This window comes from Salvelinus sp. IW2-2015, linkage group LG33 (genome assembly GCF_002910315.2).
Source record: "Salvelinus sp. IW2-2015 linkage group LG33, ASM291031v2, whole genome shotgun sequence".
In the NCBI taxonomy this organism is placed as follows: Eukaryota; Metazoa; Chordata; class Actinopteri; order Salmoniformes; family Salmonidae; genus Salvelinus; species Salvelinus sp. IW2-2015.
The window spans coordinates 2,389,817-2,406,494 of NC_036872.1; the positions used below are offsets into that span (position 1 = coordinate 2,389,817).

General features: G+C 43.0%; 1 protein-coding gene across 2 annotated transcripts in view; it reads left to right on the top strand.

Annotated features, from left to right (window-relative positions):
- Positions 1-16,678, top strand: part of LOC111957531 (glutamate receptor ionotropic, delta-2) — a 705,651-nt gene that overhangs the window by 678,440 nt on the left and 10,533 nt on the right. For both annotated transcript variants that reach the window (XR_011474713.1, XM_023978383.2), the window contains exon 13: positions 15,686-15,926. Coding sequence is in view for 1 of the 2 variants with exons in the window: in XM_023978383.2 (XP_023834151.1) it covers positions 15,686-15,926 (241 nt within the window). In the remaining variant the exon portion in view is untranslated. The remainder of the gene's footprint in view (positions 1-15,685; positions 15,927-16,678) is intronic.

Sequence of the window (16,678 nt, forward strand, 5' to 3'; positions counted from 1 at the left end):
TGGTTCCCGAACAATGCAAGGGAAATTACTGAGACAAAATTGTTTTGGAAACATGACTTCTTCTGACTTTTTGGATTACACAAGTCAATGAAGCACAACAATGAAATGATGGAGAAATTGTATTTGTCTCCCAGCAGTGGCTGGTAGACAAATACACTCTCCATGGTGTTACCCACTATCATCACAGGGTTGGAGAGTAACTGATTACATGTCATCTGTAACTGTAATCCATTACGCTACCAGCTAAAATATTGTAATCAGATTAGATACTTTTGAAAAACTAGATGATTATTTCTTATTTTTACATTTAAATTCATAAAGGTTGTTTGCGAGAAAAAGAATACATTAAGACACCTTTCTTGTTTTCTTAATAACATAAAATTCATCATTGAAAAAAGGCGCAAGTTTAAGTTTGTTCCACCTGAGCAAGTCAGACCACAAGTCAGAGACCACTATGATGACACACCAAATGTGTTTGAGGGATGCGTTATGTCTTCTAATGTTTCTTAAGTGGAAAGTCATCCAAAAGTAAGTGAAGGTAATCAGATTACGTTATAACATTTGGGTCCAAAAAATTACGTTACTGATTAGGGATATACTGATCATCAGTATTCATTATCAAACCGTGCCAACATTCCTTCAACTATTGCTATTTGAAGGCATGGAATAGCATGGGGTTGATATTGCGTTTTGAATAAAAACACGGATATCTCCAAGGGTTTTGTTGGCCTTGTCAATCAGAATTTCAAGTCCTGAAAGACAATAGAGACAAAACATTGCCAAGCTACCAATAGTCAGTCAAATAGCCAGTGATTTTGTGTGTAATTAGAGTGGGAGCCTGTGCAAGTGCACAGGGTATTTTGGGGTCTCCAGTCTACTCACAAAATATTTGACAGTTTACAGTTCCCAGTGTATTAAGATTAAAAATAATTGATCTGCTTTAACAGTGTGGAAAGAGAGAGGGTGTATGKGTGTGCGTGTGTAGGTGTGGGGTGGGGGGGGGGGGGCTCTGCGTACGTGCGTGTGTGTCTCGAGGACAGTTTGTCGTTGATAGAGTACTGCCGTTACATTACTCGTCACAAATACAACTTGTTGCTCACCTTTAATAGAATCAAACAACCCAGATGAAACAGATGAAAGTTCCAAGAAGGAAGTCATGTTTCCCCACTTACCGGAGAGAGTATAGTGTACTGGTAATGATGTGTGTTACCCAGACTGAGGTGATCATCCAGATATAGTGCAGACGGAGACAGAAAGCTGCAGTTTTCAGGAATTCGATGAAAACGACTGATTTCCGGTGAGAAGCCTATGAGCCTTGCATGCGCACACAGCCACACAAACATACATACAGTGCTTTCGGAAAGTATTCAGACCCCTTGACTTTTTCCACTTTTTGTTACATTACAGCCTTGTTCTAAAATTGATTAATACATTTTTCCCCTCATCATTCTACACACAATACCCCATAATGACAAAACATAACAGGTTTTTAGATATTTTTGCTCATTTATAAACGTTTTAAAACTGAAATATGACATTTACATAAGTAATCGCACCCTTTACTCAGTACTTTGTTGAAGCGCCTTTGGCAATGATTACAGCATCAAGTCTTCTTAGGTATTACACTACAAGCTTGGCACACCTGTATTTGGGGAGTTTCTCCCATTCTTCTCTGCAGATTCTCTCAAGCTCTGTCAGGTTGGATGGAGAGCGTCGCTGCACAGCTTTTTTCAGGACTCTCACGAGATGTTCGATCGGTTTCAAGTCTGGGCTCTGGCTGGGCCACTCAAGGACATTCAGAGACTTGTCCCGAAGCCACTCCTGCATTGTCGTGGCTGTGTGCTTAGGGTCGTTGTCCTGTTGGAAGGTGAATCTTCGCCCCCAGTCTGAGGTCCTAAGCACTCTGGAGCAGGTTTTCATCAAGGATCTCTCTCTACTTTACTCAGTTCATCTTTGTCTCGATCCTGACTAGTCTCCCAGTCCCTGCCGCTGAAAAACATCCCACAGCATGATGCTGCCACCACCATACTTCACCGTAGGGATGGTGCCAGGTTTCGTCCAGACATGACGCTTGGCATTCAGGCTAAAGAGTTTAATCATGGTTTCATCAGACCAGAGAATCTTGCTTCTCATGGTCTGACAGTCCTTTAGGTGCCTTTTTGCAAACTCCAAGCGGGCTGTCATGTGCCTTTTACAGAGGAGTGGCTTCCGTCTGGCCGCTCTATCATAAAGGCCTGATTGGTGGAGTGCTGCAGAGATGGTTGTCCTTCTGGAAGGTTGTCCCATCTCCACAGAAGAACTCTGGAGCACTGTCAGAGTGACCATTGGGTTCTTGGTCACCTCCCTGACCAAGGCCCTTCTCCCCCGACTGCTCAGTTTGGTCGGGCGGCCAGCTCTAGGAAGAGTCTTTGTGGTTCGAAACTTCTTCCATTTAAGAATGATGGAGGCCACTGTGTTCTTGGGGACTTTCAATGCTGCAGAAATGTTTTGGTACCTTTCCCCAGATCTGTGCCTCGGCACAATCCTGTCTCGGAGTTCTACAGACAATTCCTTCGACCTCATGGTTTGGTTCACTGTCAACTGTGGGACCTTTTTATATAGACCGGTGTGTGTCTTTCCATATTATGTCCAATCAATTGAATTTACCACAGGTGGACTCCAATCAATTTGTAGAAACATCTCAAGGAGGATCAATGGAAACAGGATGCACCTGAGCTCAATTTCGAGTCTCATAGCAAAGGGTCTGAATACTTACATAAATAAGGTATTTCTGTTTTTGCAAAAATGTCTAAAACCTGTTTTCACTTTGTCATTATGGAGTATTGTGTGTAGATTGCTGAGGATATTTTTTTTTAAATCCATTTTAGAATAAGGCTGTAACATAACAAAATGTGTAAAAAGCAAAATGGTCTGAACAATCCAGGTATCGACCACATTCCTTTTTTAAATTTTTGCCTAAAATGACATAAAACCCTAATCTAACTACCTGTAGCTCAGGACCTGAAGCAAGGATATCCATATTCTTGATACCATTTGAAAGGAAACACTTTGAAGTTTGTGGAAATGTGAAATTAATATAGGAGAATATAACACATTAGATCTGGTAAAAGATAATACAAACGTACGTTTTTTTCATCATCTTTGAAATGCAAGAGAAACAGCAGTGGTTCAACCTTTAGAACCCTGTTCCTATATTTGAATATAAAAATAGATTTTATCAAACAGAACTATGCTACATTTTATCTCTGGGACCCTCAGGATGACAAATCAGAGCAAGATTACTGAATGTAAGTACAATATTTACCTTCAGAGGTGAATGTATCAAACCAGTTGCCGTGATAAAAGTTTTTTGTTGTTATGCACTCTCCTCAAACAATTTCATGATATTTTTTCACTGTAATAGCTACTGTAAATTGGACAGTGCAGTGGAGTGGAGGGACACTGATCCCTCCGGTGGAGGGAAACCGATCCCGTAGAGGATAAATTGCCTAAAAGAGATGGGAATGCTTTGCCAGGAAACTATTACTTGAATTGTATTGTATTTCTGGAATCAGTGTCGGTGGAGCCCTCCCAAAGTGGTGGGGATATTGACCCTAGTAATGGCATTTAGTCACCAATGGCACAGTGAGTGACAGTGTTCTTCTTAGATCTTGAGGGTCCTAGGTGCTCTGTGCATGTGTGTGTCTTTCGGGGTCGATTTCCAGTTTGTGGAAATTACTTGATTTTTGTGGAAGCTCCACTGTGGCAGCGGTGAGAATGAGATCGACACCTGACATTGTCAATCTCTCGTCATCTGGAACAATGACAGAACTGTCACTTACAGTCCCATCCATCAACATTAGACAAACTCACGCCCCTGAAACTCTCATTAAAACCCATAAGTGGGATTTAATGAATGAGTAGTTGACATTTCTGCTATCTTATCAGAGATTCCCTCAGTTCTATGCTTCGTCCCCATAAATGGGTCGCTACTGTGTCAAAATACGTTTGCAAGTACAGTTTGTGACCTAAGATTGCTTGTATGTTATATAGGGATTTGTTCAAAGTTCTAGAAATCATATTCTTGTAGCTGACTGAGATTTGATCAGCTAGATACAAAAATATTGCAAATGTAGTGGAGATATGTATTCATCACCAAACATCCTATGCAGGTAGGTAGTTAGCCATTTGCTTTCTGTTCGTATTCTTATTTTGTACTATTTCTTATTCTTGCATTTGGGGGGCAGGTAGCCTAGTGGTTAGCGTGTTGGTGTAACGACTCTCCTCCTCCTCTTCATCCGAAGAGGAGGAGCAGGGATTAAACCAAGGTGCAGCGGGTTGTGAATACATATAGATTTATTTGCTGACGAAGACGAACACAAAAACTTATACTTGCATAAACTACAAAACAACAAACGACGTTAAACAGACCTGAACTGGTGAACATAAAAAACAATGCAGTCATGAACAGGAAAGAACGAACGAGAGACGAGACAGTACCGTGTGGTGCAATAAACACAGACACAGCGACAACCACCCACGACAAACAATGTGAAACAACCTCCCTATGTATGTCTCTCAATCAGAGGAAAACGAAAACACCTGCCTCTGATTGAGAGCCATACAAGGTCAATTAAACCTGACACTTAACATAGAACAAACACAGACTGCCCACCCATCTCACGTCCTGACCCACTAAACACAACAATACAAAAGGAAAACAAGGTCAGGAACGTGACAGTTGGGCCACTAACCAAAAGGTTGCTTGATCAAATCCCCAAGCTGACAAGGTAAAAATCTGTTGTTCTGCTCCTGAACAAGGCAGTTAACCCACTGTTCCTAGGCCGTCATTGTAAATAATATTTTTTCTTAACTGACTTGACTAGTTAAATAAAGGTAAAATTAAATTGTTGAGAAGGAACCTGCAAGTAAGCATTTCATTGGACTATGTACACCGTATACCATGCTTATCCCATACATACGACTAATAAAACGTGAAGCTCTCTGGACTCTTTTCCCCTCTTATACCGCTTTGTATGATTCGAATATTGTAGTGGCCTAATTATACCACTAATTATGATGATTTGTGACTGTGAATCTGGAATGGGCATGAGTGGCATTGTGAAGACAAACTCTTTGGAGGTAGCCAGACAGTGAGAATACAGTTTGGCTGGCTGTGTGGGATTAGTACCATGGCCGTCACGCCTCCATTGTCCTCATTTAATAAGGAGTTGCTACTCAGAGTGCACTTTATGCAAGGAGCTTATTTTAGAACAGTTTCTCTCCTGTGCTCCTTTTGACATTGTGTAATCATGTTGTCAGAAATTCTCCCAGATGGAACATACTACCATTCCCTGTTTTTGCTATTTTTGTCAGATTTAATTGTTTCTTCTAAAGTTTGGATGCAATGGAACAAGTTTGCACCCTTTTGCATAGGTTATAACTAGAGATAAGAGAAGAGCAGAACACGATAAGATAATGAATTTATTATCCACATGGGGACATTTTGTATGAGGCTCTGTGCATACATTAAACGCATACATATCAAGCATAGACAAAAGACAATAAACAATTATTACAAACAATAAATACAACCAATGAGGGTAGACAAAGTGCAGTTCATGTGGGAATCCTAATTATTCTGAACACAATACACATTCGTACACCATCGACTACAGCAGTGTTTCTCAACTCCAGTCAACTCCAGTCCTTGAGTACCCCCAACGGTACAGACTTTTTGTAGTCCTGGACAAGCACACTTGCCAACTAATCATCAAGCCCTGGATGAGTTGAATCAGGTGTGTTTGTCCACCCCCCAACAGCACAACAATGGACTGGAGTTGGGGAACATTGGACTACAGTATCAACTAAAGGCCTGCCTGCTGGATCTACTAGTGTTTGTCATTTAGAAGCCTTATTGCCTCTGGGATAAACAATTGTTTGACTCTATTATTTTTATGCCCTGGTGCCCAGTATTGTCAACCTCAAACTCCTGATATAGAAGATGTCTGGGGCCCAAGAGAACCTTCTATAAATGATCTGTCTCCGTGAGAAGCAATTTGCCTTTGAATACGAACCTGAGACACAATTCTGGTTTAGACTCTGGACCCCAGATTTATCGTGTGTGTGTGTGTGTGTGTGTGTGTGTGTGTGTGTGTGTGTGTGGGTGTGTGTGGTGTGTGTGTGTGTGTGTGTGTGTGTGTGTGTGTGTGTGTGTGTGTGTGTGTGTGTGTGTGTGTGTGTGTGTGTGTGTGTGTGTTGTGTCTGTGTGTGGTGTGGTGTTGTGGTGTGTGTCTCAATGTGGGTATTATGTGCCTTTGTCCTGTGTTCAACTGAAATGTAGCATCTCAGATGTTATAATTTGTTTGCATCACCTTGGAATTTCTGCTGTTCCTTTTTTTCCTTTCTTTTCTTTTTTCCTCGTCTTCTCTTTAGTCCTATCAAGTACGGTAGTTTGTCTGCCTCCGTCGAAACCATCTAATAACGTATGATCATTTCTGCAGCAGCTGGTTGCCTTGGCAACAGCTCCAGTAGTCCACACTAATCGCCATGCAGAGCCCAGGAGGCAGAAAGGCTGGTTGGTACAGCAGCCAGGTTACCCGTGATACAAGTCAGTGTTCGACGTCTATCCAGGTCTGAGGACGTCGGGCGATGACGTGGAAACGGCCACTAGGGGCAACAGTGTAACCTTTAAGTATGTTTCGGTTTTGCTAGGGTGTTGTGGACAGGGATGGGTGTAAGCATCTGCCTCTGATTCCAAGTTCGAATCCAGCGGTAGAAAGTTTTTTTATATATTTTGGTTTTAAGCCTATCCCAAACCTTTGGAACATCTTCGAAATTTGACGTTTGAGAAACATGGATGGACGTCTAATTCTGACGTGAGACGGTGAGAGCTGGTAGGGTACAGAACTTCCCACCTACCTCCAGTGATAGAAACATGTCAACAGACTGCATACATTATATGGTGTGACATTCGATCATTTTCCTGGAATGAGAGCTTGGCCTAACAACACCGAACTCCTCGGCAACACTGTGATGTCATGAAGTGTGTGTGTGTGCATCTGTTGTCACCAGAGAGCATGAGTAAGAGTGATCAGCCCTTTACAATCGGTTATGGACTAGAGCTAGGTCACTATTCAGAGTTCTCTACAGCCCAGGTCATGCAGAGCCTGAATGAGGAGAAAACCAACCAACCTACTGCACACACACACATGCACACATTTTATAACTAACCCCAAGTGACACATTGGTGAACCCCTGATCCAGTCACTAGAATGACACGGTGGTTGAGAGGGACAAGGCTGTTCTTATTGTGTACAGGCCCAGATCAGCCATCCAGTCACATTGGAGGTGAAATTTCTCAAGCCCCAGTTGGAGCTCATCTGTTGGGTGATACCTCCTGTCACCACTGCACAGGGCCAGGGGGAACGCAAGCCCTCCATTGCTCCGTTCCCGCTCCATCACTCCATCTTACCGCGCGGTGACATATACAGTATAATTGGGGTGAGGAGGGGGCGCCTCTTTTGTATTGCCTGTGTGTGGCTCATGGTAGCTAATGGAAACACATAGTGGAAAAATAACTTTTATTCTATTTGGAAGTCACAGTGTGCTGTGAGTACACCAGATGCATAGGAGACAGATCTTAATAGTAGTTGCAATAGAATAAATACTTTTTTAATGTAAATAAAAACATGTCTTATTCTGTATATGCCACATGAGGTGAACATAGGGTGGCAGTTAAGAGTGTTGGGCCAGTAACCGAAAGGTCACTGGTTCGAATCCCCTAGCCGACTAGGTGAATAATCTGTCAATGTGCTCTTGAGCAAGGCGCTTAACCCTAGTCGGTCTGGATAAGAGCGTCTGCTAAATTACTAAAATGTAAATTAACAACTTGATGTGATATGTCTGTTTTGGAGCAAAATATGGCAATAATAGAGCAACATTTCCACAGAGATAAAACATACAGAAAAATGTTATCATATTACTCCAATTATTGCAGGAAAGCAGTGATAAACGACTAAGCTCTTAGGGTAGCTTTCCACATTGACCAATCTTCTTTGGCCACGATCTCAAGTATTTTGTTTACTCTAAAGTATAATCACTTTTTTTCCAGTTCTTTTCTTTTAAGCTACTAAAATGCATCCGTCGTATGTGTCTGTGTGCGTGCGTGTGACGGGGGGGGGGGGTTGGGTTAAAGAGCAAAACACATATTTCTGTGCACTGTAAGGGAAATAAAGGACAATGAAGTATTCTGAAATATTGAAAAGCAAGCAAAAACCCATACTTGAAAAATCTTAGCACTTGGATGATTTCCGAGATTGATGGAATTGAATATGTTTGACGGAATTGCTGTCTGCATTTTGATAACCTTAGGTATCTCCCTCATTCCATTCCATTAGATTGAGTGCAATCCCTCTTTCCATTGTTTTCCTTTTCAGACCTGTCTTTGTCGGCGGCATAACAACTACAGTATCAATCGTCGAGCTCAAATCTCAGACCGACTTTGATTAATCAAGACGACATTTCTTCCAATATCGAATCAAATCAAAAATCAAATTAAATTGTATTTGTCACGAGCATAATACAACAGGTGTAGAGCTTACTTATGCTTACTTACAAGCCCTTAACCAATGCAGTTTTAAGAAAAATACCTAAAAACATAAGAAATAAAGTAACAAGTGATTAAAGAGCAGCAGTAAAATAACAATAGCGAGGCAATATACAGGGGGTACTGGTACAGATTCGATGTGCGGGGGTCACTGGTTAGTTGAGATAATTGAGGTAATATATGCACGTGGGTAGAGTTATTAAACCTCTACCGACCCCCCCTCCCGGATCCGGGATCCTCTTCATCAGAAACGCTGACTAGCATAGCCTAGCCTAGCGCCACAGGGAATATCATATAATATAATTTCATGAAATCACAAGTCCAATATAGCAAATGAAAGATAAACATCTTGTGAATCCAGCCAACATGTCCGATTTTTTAAATGTTTTACAGCGAAAACACAACATATATTTATGTTAGCTCACCACAATAGCGCAACACACAACGCCATTTTTTCACCGCAAAGATAGCTTTCACAAAACCCACAAATAGAGATAAAATTAATCACTAACCTTTGAACAACTTCATCAGATGACAGTCTTATGACATCATGTTATACAATACATTTATGTTTTGTTCGAAAATGTGCATATTTATAGCTACAAATCTGGGTTTTACAACACAGCCATGGTCACAAATGGCACCAAAACAGCCAGAATAATTACAGAGAGCAACGTGAAATACAGAAATAATCATCATAAAACTTTTATGAAAAATACATGTTGTACAGCAAATAAAAGATAAACTTCTTGTGAATCCAGCCTAACATGTCCGATTTTTTAAAAGTTTTACAGCGAAAACACAACATATATTTATGTTAGCTCACCACAATAGCCCAAAACACAACGCCATTTTTTCACCGCAAAGATAGCTTTCACAAAACCCACAAATGAATCACTAACCTTTGAACAACTTCATCAGATGACAGTCTTATAACATCATGTTATACAATACATTTATGTTTTGTTCGAAAATGTGCATATTTATAGCTACAAATCCTGGTTTTACATTGTGAACATGCTCCAAATTGTCCGGAGAAATTTTAGAGAGTCACGTAATCTAACATAAAAACTCATCATAAACTTTGCTGAAAAATACATGTTGGACATATAATTAAAGATACACTGGTTCTTAATGCAACCGCTGTATTAGATTTAAAAAAAAATAACTTTTGTAAAAAGCACAGCATACAATAATCTGAGACAGCGCTCAGCCATTCTCCGCCATGTTGGAGTCAACATATTCAACAAAAATACGAAATAACATCATAAATATTCTCTTACCTTTGATGAACTTTCATCAGAATGCAGTGCCAGGAATCCTTGTTCCATAATAAATCGTTGTTTTGTTTTAGAATGTCCATTTCTTCTGTCAAATTAGCAACTTTGGCTAGCATAGTGGAGCTCACGTGTCCATGAAAGTTTGACGCATGGAACGAAAAATTCAAAAAGTCATAATAAAAGTTGAATAAACTGGTCAAACTCAGTTGAAAATCCATCTTTAGGATGTTTTTTCTCGTATGTATCCAATAACGTCCCAGACGGAGCATTTCTTCGTGTCTACCTAAGGCATTGCAGACAACGATATGGTGCACCCAGGTGCGCAGCAAAATACTGCCAATATGGCTGACCTGTCACTCCAAAAGCTCTCATTCGGTCCCACATAAGGCTAGACACCTCATTCAACGTTCTACTGCCTGTTGACATCTAGTGGAAGGCGTATGAAGTGCATACATATCCATAAATACAAGGCAATTGAATAGGCGAAGCCCTTCACAGAGACCCATTTCAGAATATTCACTTCCTGTTTGGAAGTTTGCCTGCCAAATGAGTTCTGTTTTACTCACAGATATAATTCAAACAGTTTTAGAAACTTCAGAGTGCTTTCTATCCAATATTAATAATAATATGCATATCATATGATCTAGAACACAGTACGAGGCCGTTTAATTTGGGCACTATTTTTTCCCAAAGTGAAAATGGCGCCCCCTATTAAGAAGAAGTTTTAAAGTGACTAATGCATAGAAAATAACAGAGAGTAGCAGCAGCGTAAAAGAGGGGGGCATTGCTAGTAGTCCGGGTAGCCAATTGATTAGATGTTCAGGAGTCTTACAGCTTGGGACTAGAAGCTGTTTATAAGCCTCTTGGACCTAGACTTGGCGCTCTGGTACCACTTGCCATGCGGTAGCAGAGAGAACAGTTTATGACTAGGGTGGCTGGAGTCTTTGACAATTTTTTGGGCCTTCCTCTGACACTGCCTGGTATAGAGGTCCGGGATGGCAGGCAGCTTGGCCCCAGTGATGTACTGGGCCGTACGCACTACCCTCTGTAGTGCCTTGCGGTCGGAAGCCAAGCAGTTGCCATACCAGGCAGTGATGTAACCAGTCAGGATGCTCTCGATGGTACAGCTGTAGAAGCTTTTGAGGATCTGAGGACCCATGTCAAATCTTTTCAGTCTCCTGAGGAGGAATAGGTTTTGTTGTGCCCTCTTCACGACTGTCTTGGTGTGCTTGGACCATGTTAGTTTGTTGGTGATTTGGACACCAAGAAACTTGAAGCTCTCAACCTGCTCCACTACAGCCACGTCGATGAGAATGGGGGAGTGCTCGGTCCTGCTTTTCCTGTAGTCCACAATCATCTCCTTCATCTTGATCGCATTGAGGGAGAGTTGTTGCCCTGGCACCACATGGCCAGGTCTTTGACAACCTCCCTTTAGGCTGTCTTGTCGTTGTTGGTGATCAGGAACACCACTGTTGTGTCATCGGCAAACTTAATGATGGTGTTGGAGTCGTGCCTGGCCGTGCAGTCATGAGTGAACGGGGAGTACAGGAGGGGACTGAGCACGCACCCCTGAGGGGCCCCGTGTTAAGGATCAGCGTGGCGGATGTGCTGTTACCTACCCTTACCTCCTGGGGGCGGCCCGTCAGGAAGTCCAGGATCCAGTTGCAGAGGGAGGTGTTTAGTCCCAGGGTCCTTAGCTTATTGATGAGCTTTGAGGTCACTATGGTGTTGAACGCTGAGCTGTAGTCAATGAATAGCATTTTCACATAGGTGTTCCTTTTGTCCAGGTGTGAAAGGGCAGTGTGGAGTGCAATAGAGATTGCATCATCTGTGGATCTGTTTGGGCGGTATGCAAATTGGAGTGGGTATAGAGTTTCTGGGATAATGGTGTTGATGTGAGTCATGACCAACCTTTCAAAGCACTTCATGGCTACAGACGTGAGTGCTACGGGTCGGAAGTAATTTAGGCAGGTTACCTTAGTGTTCTTGGGCACAGGGACTATGGTGGTCTGCTTGAAACATGTTGGTATTACAGACTCTTGAAAATGTCAGTGAAGATACTTGCCAGTTGGTCAGCGCATGCTCGGAGTACATGTGCTGGTAATCCGTCTGGCCCTGCGGCCTTGTGAATGTTGACCTGTTTAAAGGTCTTACTCACATCGGCTGCGGAGAGCGTGATCACGCAGTCGTCCGGAACAGCTGGTGCTCTCATGCATGTTTCAGTGTTACTTGCCTCGAAGCGAGCATAGAAGTAATTTAGCTCATCTGGTAGGCTTGTGTCACTGGGCAGCTCTCGGCTGTGCTTCCCTTTGTAGTACAATAATAGTTTGCAAGCCCTGCCACATCCGACGAGCGTCGGAGCCGGTGTAGTATGATTCAATCTTAGTCCTGTATTGATGCTTTGCTTGTTTGATGGGGAATAGCGGGATTTATTGTAAGCTTCCGAGTTAGATTCCCGCTCCTGAAAGCGGCAGCTCTACCCTTTAGCTCAGTGCGGATGTTGCCTGTAATCCATAGTGCCTGCATCGGTCTGTAGTGGTATGTAGACAGCTACGAAAAATACAGATGAAAACTCTCTAGGTAGATAGTATGGTCTACAGCTTATCAAGTCTCTGTTTCTGATTGGACGTTTCACTAGCATGTATTCCTCTTTTTCATTCCATCTGAGCCAACATCTGAGTCATCTGTTATGTGGGCCTTATCTAAATAAGATCCCTTAGTCTCCCAACAGTGATCCCAAATCAGACCTTACGATTCTATATGTGCCTATGTAGCAGAGGTTAAAGAGGTTAAAATAATGTCTATATTAGAGAATTATATGTTATTGAAATAAGATATGCACCTCTGCTATTATTCATTTTCTAATTATGTAAACTACCTTTACACTACATTTGCATTTGAGATACTTTGGCAGCATTTTTTATTTGTTATACTTTGTAGAGGCACAGTCAAAGATAAGTGTTGTCATTCAAGTCACTCGTGTGTCTTTGTCCGTGTGTGTGTGTGTGTGCTGTTCATTGTTTCCCCTGCGATTCCGCAAGCCACACCTCTGAAATATAGTTCTGTAAATGAACAGAAGGCTCCAATCAACCTTTGAGGGTTTTTATTGGATGTCATTGTTAATTTGTTTAGCTGGACAGCATAACATCATTAGAGAAAAGTAATAACACTCTGCTACAAAACATATTCATATTTCTTATAATTATTTTGACAGGTTAATACAGCTGTCAGTCTGTGGCATCATTATTTGTCCGATATTGCCCTCTAGTGTTTGAGGACCATTCAAACATCTGCAGAGAATCAGGGTGAATCTCATGTATTTTTTTATTCCTAGTGTCCTCCCTTGCATTGGAGGAGAAGAGTCAAGGTTTCTTCTCTGACCTTCAATGTGTTTTGAGAATGAGGTGAGGAGAGAGGATGCGAGGAATCCAGGAAATACAATTGAGATTCACCCCTCAGATCATCATACAATGTGAATGACATGGATCATACTCAGTGCTTGCCTTTGAATAGAAAAACCTTATTTTAGTCTAGCCAGAGTCATATATATGGCATGGACTCTACAAGGTGTCGAAAGCGTTCCACGGGGATGCTGGCCCATGTTGACTCCAATGCTTCCCACAGTTGTGTCAAATTGGCTGGGTGTCCTTTGGGTGGTGAACCATTCTTGATACACATTGGAAAATGTTGAGTGTGAAAAACCCAGCAGTGTTGCAGTTCTTGACACACACAAACTGGTGCGCCTGGCACCTACTACCATACCCCGTTCAAAGTTACTTAAATATTTGGTCTTGCCCATTCACTTTCTGAATGGCACACACACAGTCCATGTCTCAATTGTCTGAAGGTTTAAAAATCCTTCTTTAACCTGTCTCCTCACTTTCATCTCCACTGATTGAAGTGGATTTAAGTGACATGAGTAAGGGATCATAGCTTTCACCTGGTCAGTCTATGTTTTGTACTCTCAGTTTGTATGCCTCTGTCTAGACTGAAACAAGGTTGTTGTATTCCTGGCACCACTCCGCCAGGGCCCTCACCACCTCCTTGTAGGCTGTTTTGTTGTTGTTGGTAATCAGGCCCACCACTGTTGTGTCGTTTGCAAACTTGATGATTGAGTTGGAGACGTGCATGGCCTAGCAGTCATGGGTGAACAGAGAGTACAGGAGGGGGCTGAGCATGCACCCATGTGGGGCTCCTGTGTTGAGGATCAGCGTAGCTGCACAGGGCCCGGGTTCAGACCCAGGGCCCCAAGCTTAGTGATGAGCTTGGAGGGCATTATGGTGTTGAAAGCTGAGCTGTAGTCAATGAACATCATTCTTACATAGGGATTCCTCTTGTCCAGATGGAATACGACAGTGTGCAGGGCGATGATACCATCAGTGGATCTGTTGTATGCAAATTGTAGTGGGTCTAGGGTGTCTGGTAAGGTGGAGGTTAGATGATCCTTAACTAGCCTCTTAAAGCACTTAATGATGACAGAAGTGAGTGCTACGGGGCGATAGTCATTTAGTTCAGTTACCTTTGCTTTCTTGGGTACAGGAACAATGGTGGACATCTTGAAGCAAGTGGGGAAAACAGACTGGGAAAGGGAGAGATGGAATATGTCCTTTAACAGTCCAGCCAGCTGGTCTGCACATGTTCTGAATTACTATTGCAATTTAACGTTAGAATGTTGCAAAACGAGTGACCTAAGCAACTTTGAGCGTGTTATGATCGTCGGTGCCAGGCGTATCTCAGAAATGTCCGGCCTCCTGGGCTTTTAACGCACGACAGTGTCTAGGGTTTACCGAGAATGGTACGATTAACAAAAAACATCCAGTCAGCGGCAGTCCTGTGGGCGAAAACAGCTCGTGATGAGAGAGGTCAAAGGAGAATGTGAAGAATTGTGCAAGCTAACAGGTGGGCCACAAACAGGCAAATATATATATTTTTAATTTAACTAGGCAAGTCAGTTAAGAACAAATTCTTATTTACAATGACGGCCTACCGGGGAACAGTGGGTTAACTGCCTTGTTCAGAACAGATTTGGACTTTGTCAGCTCAGGAATTTGATCCAGCAACCATTCAGTTACTGACCCAACGCTCTAACCACTAGGCTGCCTAGCGGCGCAGTACAACAGTGGTGTGCAGAATGGCATCTCGGAAACGCACAACTCGTCAGTCCTTGTCACGGATGGGCTATTGCAGCAGACGACCACACCGGGTTCCACTCCTATCAGCTGGAAACAAGAAGAAGTGGCTCCAGTGGGCACGCGATCACCAACACCGGACAATTGAGTGGAAAAACATTGCCTGGTCTGATGAATCCCGGTTCCTGTTGCCTCATGCTGATGATAGTCAGGATTTGGCGTAAGCAGCATGAGTCCATGGCCCCATCCTGCCTGGTGTCAACTGTACCGGCTGGTGGTGGTGGTGGTGTAATGGTGTGGGAAATGTTTTCCTGGCACACGTTAGGTCCCTTGAGCAGCATGTTGCATGTCACACCTTGTGTCCCGGAGGGGGGTCCGACCCAGTACTAGATGGGTGTACCTAATAAATATGTCTCTGAGTCTAAGCTACTTACTCATCAGGGGAAGTAGATTATAACCTACAGTACATCCTGAAGAAAATGTGATGCAGTCCAATCTGAATGAAATGTAGATTTTGCCCTATTCCTGTATACACCTGCAGACAATAACACATCTGTACTCAATTTGTTTGTGTGTGTGTTTGTGTGTTTTTGTGTGTGTATCTGTGTGGGCGCATCCGTCTGTCTGTCCGTGCGTGCATGTGCGCGTGTATGTGCATCTATCTGTGTGTGTTTGTGTGTGTGTGTCAGGATCCTGGAGCTGCAGCAGAACGGGGACATGGACATCCTGAAACTGAAGTGGTGGCCGCGGGACAGCCCGTGTGACCTGTACTCTGCGGTGCACACCAAACACCGCGGCAGCGCCCTGGACATCCACAGCTTTGCCGGCGTGTTCTGCGTGCTGGCGGCGGGTGTGGTGGTCTCCTGTCTCATCGCCATGGTGGAGACCTGGTGGACAAGGAGGAAGGGCTCACGAGTCCCCTCCAAAGAGGTGAGGAGCTGGGGGAGGCCAGGGTGGTTGTGGGGGTCTGTGTCTGGGGGTCTCGGTAACACTTGACTTGAACACTCTGTTTTCCGGATGTATGTCATGGTTGTCATGTCTACTGTACATGGTGTCAGTGTCATGATGTAACAGATGTTTGTACGTAGTCAGGAGAGCTGTCGTTAACCTGTCAGTCAAGTGGTCTGTCCCTTGCTGTGGTGTCAAAGCTGTCCCTGGCTAGCTGGTTAGGACGGACAATAAACAAACATTTGGCGTTTGATAAGATGAACACAGTGAAACTGCGGCACACTCCAGGGTTTTCCATCTATGCCACTGGAACTACATAAGGCGTGGGAACAAACCTCTTTTTAGAAGATACTGCGTCATCAATTTAACTGACATCTGTTCCTGTGACTGCACATGACATGGAATGCGTCCCAAATGGCACCCTGTTCTCTATATAGTGCACTACTTTTGACAAGGACAACCAGGGTCCATATGATTCTGGTTAAAAGTAGTGCACTATATAGGGAATAGGGTGCCATTTGGGACGCACACATACTGTATATGAGGGGGGGTAAAATGTCACCAGTTTCAAGTGTATTTGCAAAATTCAGAAAACGAAAGGGTCCGGAAGCTCACACAAGCTACACTGACTAGAATGGTCATGGTTTCAGGGCTTAAACCACCATGAGCATCATCAATTGCAGCAACAGTTACTCACTCAAAAGACAACAAGTTCTCTTTAAACTGCATTTGGA